The sequence below is a fragment of the Marmota flaviventris genome, chromosome 3, assembly GCF_047511675.1.
Source record: "Marmota flaviventris isolate mMarFla1 chromosome 3, mMarFla1.hap1, whole genome shotgun sequence".
Taxonomy (NCBI): Eukaryota; Metazoa; Chordata; class Mammalia; order Rodentia; family Sciuridae; genus Marmota; species Marmota flaviventris.
The window spans coordinates 45,362,035-45,375,567 of record NC_092500.1 but is presented as its reverse complement, the minus strand read 5'-3'; the positions used below and the strand labels follow the sequence as shown (position 1 = coordinate 45,375,567).

Here is a 13,533-nt window from a genome sequence, read left to right as displayed (position 1 = left end):
CAAGATGAGGTATTAGAAGTGTTAACAATAAGTTAGAGGTATTGTTTTTGTATAACAGAGACCTTGTGAATGACTTTTGAAAAGTCTTATTAGCTACTATTATTAAATTGGACCCCTTGGGACAAAACCCACCTGTGACCTGCTTTTAATCCCTCCATCTGTCTGATGTTGCATAGGACTAAATAAAATGGAGTCTACTCCCAGCATGAATTTAGAATTGTGGACTCATAAAATTCAGCTACTTTGCCAAAATTCAATAGAATTCAATCCCACACATATGTAAATGTATATAAATGTGTGTGTATGTATATATATAATCTCGCCTATGCATATATATATATATATATATATATATATATATATATCTTCTGCATTCTGTTTTAGTGAGTGTGTATATATGTAATATTATGTAATATGTACTTATATACACCCAGTAAATATATTTACAGAACATATATCTTACATAAATAATATGTTTATATCTAGACATGCACATATGTGCAACTATCATACATGTATAATAGTATATGAAGAGTCATGTGTCAGTGCTGGATACATTCTGAAACATTCAGGCAATTTTATTGTTGTGTGAATATCATAAAGTGTACTTACACAAACTCAGATGGCTAAGCATTACCATGTGATATAGCCTTACCCATACGATCATATTCAATCTACTCATTGTATATGCTTCCTGTCACTGACTGAAACACTACCATGTGGTGTGAGAATGTATACATATATATGATATGTGTGTGTGTGTGTGTGTGTGTGTGTGTGTGTGTGTATAAAACACTGAGATCCAGAGAAGCAGACACTAGCATTTGAGGTAGTTGCTCATAGAATATAGCAAACATTTTGCAGCATTCTCTGTCCAGGCTGGAAGAGTGCCATCCTCTATCCAGTACTGGAACATCCAAATGCTGCTGCAAAACATGAGCAGATGCTTTCGTGCTCTTGGACCTGTGCATTTTAGTGCAGCACTCCATATTGTGTTTACATTAGAATACTGGTCTTGACTTTAATAACTATTCAAACAGATTCCAAGTACACAAATAAAAGATTTGCATAGTGTTAGAAGAATGAGTAAAAACACAACGAGAAGGGTGATCTTGTTTTCTTCATGGTGGTCTCCCTGCTGCAAGTGTGCTGTGATAAGTTATGTGTCGTTTTGAGCTATAGAACCCTCATGCTCTATTAACTGTGATGTTAGGAAAATGTCTCCTGGCAATTTTCCATCATGTCAATTCCCTGAGAGTTTACATTAGGAGCCACATTTTTATGATGGGTACAAAAAAAAATTCATTCTTTTCAGCATTTCCCCTTTATGGGTACAAAATGTTTTCCTTCATATAAAATACACTTTAGGAGTATAACTTAGCAATGCACATTAGATACTGGAGAATGGAGAGGTAAAGGGTTCAGTTCAATCTCTGTCTTATTATTTGTTCTTTCTATATTTCATTTCTTGATCTAATGTAAATTGAACTAGGGAATATTTGGGATTCTAGTAATGGGTTTTGACAAAAAAAAGCACTGAATAGAAACTCTGAGAAACTCTTCTGTGGAAAAATTTGGAAAAGGCAGTTGCTTTATGCTCTCAAGAAGATATTTATAACAAAGCATCAGTTTCCTTCAGTAATGAAAGACATGTTCATATTTTGATCAATACCTCCCAGCTGATACATAATTCAGCCTGAATAGGACATGACATTCATTTTTCCTCATGACATTGAGTGACTTGACTTATTCCAAATGGTAAATCTATAAGTTTGGATTATAAAAATGTGAAGTTCTTTAGTACTATATAGGCTAAGAATTAAATTGATAATATTATATTTTAATTCATTTAAAGGCAAGTTAGCTTTGTGATAGTGTCAAAATTTGGTGAACACAATGTCATCATGTTTTCCATTTCTATAATTGCAGTGTTTTTTAACTTTATTTTCTTTTTTCCCCTCTGCCTTCATTACCCCAAATACTCTGAGAGATTTCCCTAGGAACCTTGAAAATTCACAGTGAATTTCATACCTGCTATTTATATCACTAGTGCTCTGAAAATCCATCCATTGTTTAGATGCCAGTTAATATTAGGTAATACTTCATACTGCAACAAGATGTGATAAAAAAAAATCAACAATAACTACTGTGTGTTAGCCATTTTCCTCTCAGGGACTTCAACAAATATTTGATTTTGTTTAAAATTAATGCCATACAGTTTTAGACTAAGAACCCAACATTAGTTCCTTTGAATTATGTTTATTTTTATTGAATATTATGTGTTCTACTGTTATGCTAAGTTTATGCTAAGAGGAACTGGCCTTAAGGCACAATGCACACATCCCTCTTTCCACTTTACCAAGCCTACATGAATAATTTCCTTTGGCATTACCACTTTGTATTTAGATTATCAAAAAGTGCATATGAATTTGGAAATATGTTTACTGACATTTCAAGAGTTAAGAATTCTCATTCATAAATGAAACTATTTCATACCCTCTTCTGCTGAAAATGTGAATCTGTCAATTAAAGAGTGTCAAAGAGCTATCTAAACCTCTAAAATAACTCCCAGTTTTCTCAGACTTTTAAAACAAGACTCCTGAGTTTTATGCTATAGAATGGTCCCACTACAGCAACTGACATGCACTAAAGAACTCATTAATGAGAGCCCTTAATAGAGTATAGTAGTCCTCTCATATATGTGGTTTTACTTTCTGTAGTTTCAGTTACCCATTGTCAACGATACACTGAAAACGTAAGTGGAAAATTCCAGATATAGAGTCCATAAGTTTTAAATCGCATGCCATTCTGAGTAGTGTATGAAACTCCATGCTGTATCCATGCTGTTAGCCATTAGTTTCTTGTTAGCCACCTGGGTTATCAGATCAACTGTTGCAGTACCACAGCATGGTGTCACAGTTTAAATAACACTCACATGAGTGTCTAACACTACATCACAATACCTGTGTTATTCACCTCATTTCCTATCAATCATTGTGTATCATCTCCAGATACAAGGTAATATATCATCACAAGAAGGATGAATCTAGTAAAATAATTTGGAGAGAAAGACCACATTTGCTTGACCTTTATTAAATGTATTGTTGTAATTGTTTTCTGAGAATGGTAATGCTGATAATGCAAATTGTAGTTTCCTATTGACGCTGTAACAAATTAGCACATACTGAGTAGCTTAAAACAATACAGATTTATTTTTCTTACAGTTCTATAGGTATCAAGACCGACACTGCTCTTACTGGAGGCTTTAGGGAGAGAACCTCTAAATTTTCTTTACTACTGCCGTTTCTAGAGACTGCTTGCATTTCTTGGTTCATGGCCCCTTTCCACCTTTAAAGCCAGCAATGTCTGGTAGGACATTTTTCAAGGTGCATCACTCAAACATGGACCTTTTTTCTTCTTTCTGCTTTCACTTTTCAGGACCTTTGTGATTATGGTCTTTTTGCCTGGGTAATCCAGGATATTCCTCCCATCAAAGGTCAGCTAACTAGCAGCCTGAATTCTATTTGTAACCTTAATTCTCTTTTATCAAGTAATCTAATATATTAACAGGTTCCAGGAATGAGGATCTGAACATCTTTGGGGGGACTATTTTTCAGTCTACCATAATGGTTAATAGTTATTGAGAACTTACCACTCACTAGGTACCTTTCTAAGCACCTACCTACCATGCGTTAATTCATATAATTAAGAACTTGAAGAGTCTGGGATTTTTACTGTAGCCTATTTGCAATCTTAACAAATTAGCCTGCCATCATTTCATGAATGCTGGCAGAAGACATGAAGCTCCTGGATTAGAAACAAAAGATTTTATTGTTCTGGCTACAGTAGTAGCCAGAGTATCATCTTTTTATGTGCCAGTTTTCCTGAGTCAGTTAGGCAAAGAGATCCAAGTGATATCTGAACATGTGATGGATTATATACATTACACAGCTGAGTAGTCTTAAGCCTCAGGAATCCATTTATTCTGTAAGTGATGGTATGTATGTCTACTTTTTCCTCCAGAGAGGACACTATCTCTGTTTTTCCTATGAAAATGTCCTTAAGAAGATAGTGTAGAACAACAACCACAAAAACAAAAAAACAAGTCAGGGATTGCTGGTAGAATGTACAGAAATGTGAGAGACTGTTAAGAATTGTCTTCCAAATATAGTCATTATAGAAAGAATGTGAAATAGCTGCAATTATATTCATCTCTATTTTGCAGGTGAGGAAAATGAAGGGCAGAGAGAATTGGTAGCATGCTCCATTAAGTAGCAGAATGGATTTCATGTTCTTAATCTCTGTACCATGCACTCATCAGAACATATGAACTATCATCCAACAGTCTTTGTATATGTCTATAGTATTAGTGCTTTTAAACTTATTTATACCTCCAATTGATTTTTAAGCTCTATAAGAGTTTGAAGGGAAGATGTCTTTATTGTTTCAGTTGAAGTGTCCAGTGCCCAGATCAGCTGGCCAGTATTAAGTAGTGAGTAATTATTTTTGGAATAAATGGAAATACATTGTAATTGGCAACTTAACAGAGAGCAACCTGTAAGTTCAATCTGTCTTCTGTTGGATAATGGAAAATCTCTGTTACATAACAAGAGCTATTCAACTTGGTCTGTTACCCACTGATGTGAATGCACTCATTTAGTATTTCCTGTGTTCGTGATTAATCATATCCATTAAAGCAAAGACCATGAGTTTTGAATATACTAGATGCACAACTAAAAAAATTCATAATATTATCATGGAAATTAAAGTAGGAATAATTTTAATTAAATGGGTGAGAAACTGACAAATATGCTCTGTGCATAGGGATTGGTCCTTTGGCACAGAAATTCTTTTTCATGGAAAAAGGAAATCAAGCAATACATGAAAAGTGTTCCTCCTTTGCAATTGGCAGCAATCAGTAAGTGTTGAGGAAAAGTGATTGCAGTAACAAAAAAAAATCTTTTGAGTGTGTGGCAGGAGGATTAGCAGAAACATTGCCTGCATATTATGACCTAATGCTAATTCAGGAGAATGCTAAAGTTTGAGAACTAAAAAGCCAAACTTATGAATATGAGTAGTGCTGATGAAAGTTCTATTACAGGCCAAAATGTACAGCTGAAGATCATCTTTTTTTTTTTTTTTTTAATGAAGGCTGCTTAAATAAGAGGAAAAATGTATTTTGTCTTAAAACTCACCCTTATATTTGACTCACCCTTATATTTGGTTGGAATGTTTCCAAGAATAGCAAAGTTTAAATTCTTGTTTGTCAAATGGACCTGAAAGAAATAAAAAGGATACCTTTTCTCATGTTATAAATATCAATAATAGGTGACTTCTGTAAATGTTAGCTTTCTGATATTACTATTTCAAATGCAGTTTGTATTTTTACTAGACAAACATGTTAAACTTCCAGGACAGGAGTTTCATTTTTATACTTAAAGCATAAATGAAGATATGTTTTGTATAAGTCTATATGTAAATGGTGTCTTGTGCAAGTACTCGTCATGGCATAATCAAAATTCAAGTTTTTGATTTTTTGCTTTGCCTTTAAATTTTATTGAGTGTCCCAAATGATAATTAGGGCATGCCCTTTGATGGTTTTGGCTCATTCTTAGTTCCCATGTTGCTTTAAATCACAACATTTCAATTCAGAAATGAACTTCTCTAATGTGACATATTAGCCAAACATCTTTGTTCAAAAACAAGACTCTTCCTCCTCTTTCAGCTCAGGCCTGTGATGCATTCAGTTCCCTGAGGTGGGGATAAGAAGGAAAGATGCCAAATACTGATAATGTTGATTTAACTGGTTTCTGCTTAGGACTAAGGGTTTTACATGGTCTAACATTTAATCTTCAGTACAAATTGTAAGTCAATCAACTACCCTTAAAATCCCCATTTTATCAATGAGAAAAATAAAGCTGAGAGAGCCTGAATGATTGGTTCAAGGTCCTGTAACCAGTTAGTGTTTGAATTCCAGAGAGTATAGAGTCAAAGCCTTGAGCCTGTGAACCATATATCTGCTACCTTCTGCCAAGAAGGTTTAGGCAGCAGTCAGAAAAAAATACCTTGGATTGTGATTAAGATGCTGCTAGGGTGTAAGTGGAAGATAGTACTAAAGGTGAAATTTGAAGGAATTTAAAAATGAGGTACAATACAGAAGAGTTGAATCAGAAGCTGGGGACCTGAGAAGGAGATGGATTTAGGTGGGAAGACTAGGGCAAAGAGTTCAAAATCTATCTGTGAATCTGAAGGTAATACACCGAAGTGAAAACTAGCCTACGGGTAAGGAGGTGATTTAAGGAACAGCAGAGCCCTTTACATGGCAAAGAGCAAAACTGTGGAACTGTTGAACCGAACTGTAGAACCAAAGGCCCTTCCTTGGAAGGCTTCTGGTCACAGGTATACACCTGCTTAGCTTGTCATTGTAGGCAAGCTAGTGGTAAGCTGTATTTAGTCTGATTTATTATCAAGAGGCAAATGATTCATTTATTTGGAAATTTGTTTTGGAACATCAGCTGTGTCTTTACAAATAGAAATTTATTTCTCACAGTCCTCGAGGCTATGAAATCCAAGATAAAGTGCTGGCAGGCTTGGTGTTTGGTGAGGGCTGTTCTCTGCTTCTAAGATGGCACCTGTTGCTGCATCCTCCATGGGGAAGATTCTGTGTTCTCACAGGGCAGAAGGGACAGAAGGGGCAAACTCACCTAAGTCCTTCTACAAAGCAAGGATCCATTTGTGAGGTCTCAGTCTTCATGACTTAATCGCTTCCCAAAAGACCCACCTCTTTTAATACTACCCCAATGGAGATTTTTAAAGTTAATTTTTGATGAGACACATTTAAACCATAACAGTGAAATTTAAAAAAAAAAAAAAAAAAAGTACAGAAACCACAGGTGAAAATTCTGGGAACTTTGATTTTCAAAAGTCCAGACAATGACAAGAATGTAAAACAAAGCAATATAAATAAAACAAGAAGTGCTAATCTGAGAAGTGATAAAAACACGGATATCCTGTTATCATATACACTAATCAACAATATGAAAATTCTCAGAAATGCCACCACAGATAAGAACTGAGGAATATTCTTGAGATTTTGTGAGTTCAGTTCTTTAGAGCTTTTTAAACATAGGGTTAAGGTGGTAGGCACACTGCAGTGTGTTGAGGGCTGAGAGGAGGGGTGCAAATAGAGTGTAGATTTTTATGTTAACTTATACTATCACATCCACTAATATTATATGGATTCTCTGTCCTATCTATAGTTTTAGACTGCAGTGGTTAATTGGAAGTAGACCACTATGCATAATTTTATTTAGGATTTTCTTTGAATTTCTAAGTAAACTAGATTCTGAAACATTTGAGTTTTCTGTTTTCAAGGCATATTAAAGAGTTTTGAGTGCACATTTTAATGGATATAGTCTCATTAATTTATTTTTGCAAAAATTAAAATAATTTAATTCACTGTGAATAAATGTTATCTGCTTCAAATAAGCAAAAGAAGAATGTTTCAGTTACTAGTCCAGTTTTCTTAAAAAACAGCTTCATTGAGATTAGTAATATACAATAAACTGCTCATAGTTAAAGTGTATCTTGATAAGCTATAATATCCATATACGCATATGAAATCATCACCATCATGAACACATCCCTCACTCCTAAAAGTTTCCTATTGCTGTGTTGTAAATCCCTCCCATCTTGTCTCCAGGGAACCACTGATCTGCTTTCTGACATTATAGATTAGTTTGCATTTCTGGAATTTTATGTAAATCACATCAATCATACAGTATATAATTATAAAAAAATTTTAAACTCAGTGTAACGTTAACTATTTTTTGAGATTCACCTATGTTGTTGCTAGTATCTGTGGCTTATTCTTCATTGTTAATGAATGGCATTTTGTTGTATGGATATATCTTCCTTTATCTGTTTGCCTATTGACAGACATTTGGGTTATTCCCAGTGTTTACTCACTGGAAATTGAACAGTTATGAACATTTGTGTGTGAGTCCTTGTGTGGACATATACCTGCTCTTAAATTGTAAAACTTTCATATGAGATTCCTTAAGTCCTGAAAATATAGAGGTACAATTAAGTGCCCCTCCATAGTTATTTGAGGAAATTCCTCCAGTATTGTGTTACAAGGTTATTACATGTATGGTAGCACAATCTAAGTGGTTTTAGTTTCTCTTTTTCTCCTCCCTCTGCCATCTGTAAATATGGTTTCTTACATCTATTATAAAGCCTGATTAAGAAGCAGCAACTTATTACTGATTCTTCTGAGTTGTATTCCGTTCATTGACGACTTTGTCAGAGTCTGGATCTCCTTGATGAAGTGTCCTTGTTTGGTTGATCTGTAACCTTGTTGCCTAGCCCTGACTTCTGTGCCTTCTACCCCTAGAGACCAATGTATAACCAGTTGCTTGCTTAGGTCTCCCGTGCCTGTTGACTGTAGCATAAACTGTAACTTTCTCTTCACCATACTGACTTTTATGTGCCTAGTCAGGTTTTTATTGTCTAAAAACTGCCCCCAAAGTATACCTTCCTTTTTATTGCAAACTCCTGGACTCATATGATTAGGAGTCTTCCATCCATGCCATTTGAGCCAATCTACTTCCTGGTATTTGGCTTCATCTGCGCCTTTAGTATTAGGGACTGACTGCTCTTGGCTCATGAAGGTCTATAAAGCACAGTGGCCTTTGCTTTGTGAGGCTTGGTTCTGAAGAACTGCCCATAAATCCATTTGTTCCTACAGGTAAATGACACCAGGCTTGCTACTGCTCCTGCTCTCTACTGGTGACAGGCAAAGTTGGACACAGTGTAAACTCAGTGTTTTAGTCAGCTTTTTCACTGCTGTGACTTAGAGACCTAACCAGAACAACCAGTTTCAGAGGTCAAAATCCATAGAGAGCCGACCCCATTCCTTGGGGCTCAAGGCGAGGCTGAACATCATGGCTGAAGAGTATGCCTGAGAGAAGCAGCTCACTTAATGATCAGAAAGCAGAGAGAGAGGTCTCCATTTGTCAGATACAAATATATACTCCAAAGCCACACAGCCAATTCCCACCTCCTCCAGGCACACCCTACCACTTCAGTTACCACTCAGTTAATCCCCATCAGGTGATTTAATTCACTGATTGGGTTGAGACTCTTACAACCCAATCATTTCCCCTCTGAACCTTTTTGTATTGTCTCACACGTGAGCTTCTGGGGGACACCTCACATCCAAACTGTAATAGGTGGCTCTGTTGACTACTTCATTCATATTCGGGCAAGGTCTTATGTTAAAAATGTACAGTAGAAGAATATTTACTCATTCTGAACCTGCAGTTTGTCCCAGTTCTGTGATCTGTGTCCTCTCTTTCTGTTTGTCCAGCATTTTTTTTTTTATTTCTACCTTAGGGCCATGGTATTTATTATGCGCCTGTCTTAGAATACATTTGCACAGATCTTCAAACAAGCTGGCTTCCATGCTCATCCACATATTGGGAGAAATGTGATAACCTCCGAGAAGGCCTGCCTTGACCATGCTGCTGCCACCCATTCCACCAATCATTACCTTACTCATGTATTTTGGGTAGTATTTGTTCCTTACTAAATTTCTTTCATTCATTTATTGCTTGTGAATTGCCCTCCTCCACATACCTGCACATGAACATAAGCATCTTGAGAGCAGGGAGCAAGGTGTTGAAGGACATACCCAAAACAGTGCCTCCAGTATGCAGACAGGCTCAATTGGTGTTTGTTGTATATCTGAGTGAAGCGATTACCTGTATCTGTCTATTGAAATCCTGTTTATCTTTTGAAATTCAATTCAAATACCATCTTTTTCAAGAATCTTCCCAGTCAGGCTTTTTTTTCTCCCTACTTGTACTTTTTACTTTAGTTATTTTCCCTTATGTATTAAACTTGCTATGCCTTCTTTCTTAGTGTAAAACATACTAGAATACAGGGAACATATTTAACTTATTTTAATATATATATATATATATATATTTCAGACTTGAGAGCATCACCAATACAGAGAAGAGATTTGTTGAAGTCAGAAATAAATGAAAATTAACCATATAAAATTAACTATATTAACTGTTGAATATTTTTTCTTTTATATATTATGACTATTTAAAGCATATATAAGAGAATCAATAATAAGATATCAATATCCATGTAATAAACTCTTGTTTTAAAACATTAGTATTATAGGCATTAACACTAAATTCCTTGTGTCATTATCTCTCATCCATTTTTTTCTCCTTTATTCCCTGAAGCAATTGTGATCCTGAATTTGTCTTTATTCTCTGTGTGTACATATTTTACCATTACTGTCTGTGTGGGTGTGTGTTCGTATGTGAGATTCTAAATATAATATATGATATTATATATGGGTCATTTATGCCTTTCTTCTTCCCCAGTGTTATGTTTCTCTGATTGTCTGTTGTTCCCTGTAGAGTTAGAATTTTGGGGAGAGATCACTTATTTTGATTGCTGCATAGTATTTCTTTGTGTAACTCTTTGACAGTTTCTTTATTCATTACCTTGTGGAAAGGCATTTACTTTTCTCTTTTCACTTTTACAAACAATAATACACTGAACATTTTTATACAGTTTTTCTGTAGTATCCTATAGCATCACTCCAGGGTTTATTATTGGGATGTAGAAATTCTGAGACAGAGACATTGAACACTTTGGCATTATGATGAAGGGCCCAGGTGCAGGAGCCAGGATGCTGGATTCGAATCCTGACCCTGCTACTTGCTGGCTTTCCCAGGAAGCAATGATCACTGGCTATTTTCAGTCTCTTTCCATGAGCATGTATGCCCTACCTCAACCCCTGGCATTAAGCATTCAGCTTGGCTTTGGTCCTCTTGGCTCTACTGAGCCCTGCTGGAGCCAGTTCCCAGCTGCCACTGCCTGCTTCTGGAGCCAGAACCCAGCAGGCCTGTGGCTTCACATGCAATCACCACTTTACATTTCTGTACCGTTTCTTGTCCATGGAGAGGTTTATTTTTGAGCCTGAAGATGTTTTTCAGCTTTCTTTTTAAATATTTTATTTATCATTTCTGTGTGTCTGGAGCAGAGGGAGTACATCAAAGTCTGAACTTTTTGTGTCACCATAACCAAAAGTTGATAATACCTCCGCGACCTTTTAAAATAAAGCCTGATTTTAGAATCGTCTAATCATAGATTTTTCGAGCTGGAAGGCATTTTAGAGATAAGGCCAATAACCTTATTTTATAGGTGAGGGAATTGTGGTCTTGAGAAATTAAGTGATTTACTGATATCGCCTATTTGGTTAATGGTGGCAGGGCCAGACTAAAGCCCTTGGGTCCCCTCTGTAGTCCTTTCACTACTACATCCACTATAGCAACTGTCTCTATACACTAAATTTACATGCAACACTTTATTTTTAACAGAAATGAAAAAAAATATAGTAGCATTTAAACAATTAGAAAAACGATTCCACATTTTAAAACTAATACAAAATGTTTTGTCTTGGCAAATATTGAGGGACAAGTAAGAGTACGGCATTTACTGCATTGAGCTGAATATATTTTCTTTAGAAGCCACAATGCCTTGGACTCCGTGGATTCCTGCTGCATTTGGTTTTCCTTGACTTTCTGAAACTTATTAGGATGAGCCCATCAATAATGGTGTCGATACTTCCAGCCACCTATAGTGCCGGGCCAGAAAATGAACTGTGATGAATGGATATGACCCGCATTTATAGTGATAGCCTATATTTCTGCTGTCAGGTAGAAATGGCAGGTGGTTTAATTTACCCCCCCCCCCCCCCACAAAAAATCTTCAAGAGAGCAAGTATCCTTTCTCATTAGGATTTCCGGACATTTTTTTTAGAATATGAAATTTAGAATTTGATATCTTTGCTAAAGCCTAAAGCTTTTGGAACTGTTTTATTCTATTTCTAGATCTTTTAGCTGTGCCTAAGCATCCGTATGCTGCTATGGAGAACTGGGGACTAAGTATTTTTGTGGAACAAAGAATACTACTGGATCCCAGTGTTTCATCTATTTCTTATTTGCTGGATGTCACCATGGTCATTGTGCATGAGATATGTCACCAGGTATGAGAAAAAGGATCAGGTGTAAGTATAATGTGCCAACTATTGGGAATGTAGAATGATTTCAGATACCGAGGTCAGGAGCCAAATTATTATCCTACTAATTAAGTCTTATATGAAGCACCAGGTAGTATTTTCTGGAAGACACATCTATTTTTCTCAGATGACCACATAAACAAAAATAAGTACACTGGTCATATTGAATAAGCAAATGTCTTTCAGTTTAGTGAAATGTGAGCTACCAGAGCCACCTAGCAGCTGCCCCTTTGGAGCATCCATCTGGTGGCCGTTTCTCACCAACCTTGCTTTATTTTCTTGTGATTATTAGTGTGTATATATGGTAAGTGTAGGGATAGCAATGATTTATTGCATTGTTGCAAGATGCAGCTGAGTTTTGTGTACGTGTCAAAATTTTCTTTCGCTGAAATCAATTTGTTATTCCCCTTTTCCCATTACACAGACTCTTAGGAAGTCTTTCACTAACTCAGCCGTAGACTCTTTGTTCTCAAATGATTGATATTTTTTTTTTCTTGGCATGTTTAGAAATTCATATGTAAATTAGCCAACTTTGTAGCGAAGCGAAGATAAAATTAATTTCATTTTGATTTTATGCACTTTCTTACAATGAGGGGAAGGTATTAGAATTTTGCATGCTTATCTGAAACTTAATTTTAGTGAAGAAGAATTACTGAAAATAGATGTTCTTACAATAGGAAAGCAATATTTGTTCTGGTTACCAGTAACTATGGAGAGTTTTTAACTTCAAACACCAGAAGTCTCATTGTGGTACAGTATGACTTCAGTATATTATAAACCCAAAACCTTTTTAAAAGCTAGCACAACTGAGGAAAGAGTGATGTGTAAAATGCTTTCAGTGAAAAAAGGTGAACAGTTAAATGCCAATAAATGAATTGCCACTTAATGATAAATCGGCCCAGGCTGCATGACCATTTACCTAAATGTCAGCCTTTTGCAGTGAACCTGTAAGATGTTTGTATCTGTCATACTGGCCCGGTCAGGGTCAGACATGTGTTCCTTAGCTCAGAAATTACAGGGGATTCATTAAAGGTATAACTGGGACTCCTCTTCTGTGCTCAAGAGAATGGTTTTCACCTAAACTTACAACTCTTTGAGGCAAAAGGGTTTGCTTTTTGACTACCTGTGTAAATGGCAAATTAGATAGTTCTGTTGGCATGAAAGCACATTGGTAATGTTATTATTGTTCAGGGAACTAGATCTCATGTGTTTCAGATTGTGAGTTGCTTTCCTATCTTAGTAGTCGTGGTAGACTATTTACCACAAGGAAAGGGACCAGAAGCTAGGAAAAAGCACAATATTTTCAGTCATTGTCACAATAATTCCTTTGTTACCCTCCCTCTCCACTTATTTGTTGTACTGATTTTGAAGACAAGTTGGTAATTTAAAAGAGAAACATGCATTTTTGATAAAGAATAAAATAG

At 35.9% G+C, this 13,533-nt stretch overlaps 1 protein-coding gene across 1 annotated transcript in view; it reads left to right on the top strand.

Annotated features, from left to right (window-relative positions):
* Trhde (thyrotropin releasing hormone degrading enzyme) overlaps positions 1-13,533 on the top strand; it is a 362,149-nt gene that overhangs the window by 168,061 nt on the left and 180,555 nt on the right. The window contains exon 4 of the mRNA XM_027929374.2: positions 11,922-12,076. Coding sequence (XP_027785175.2) covers positions 11,922-12,076 — 155 coding nt within the window. The remainder of the gene's footprint in view (positions 1-11,921; positions 12,077-13,533) is intronic.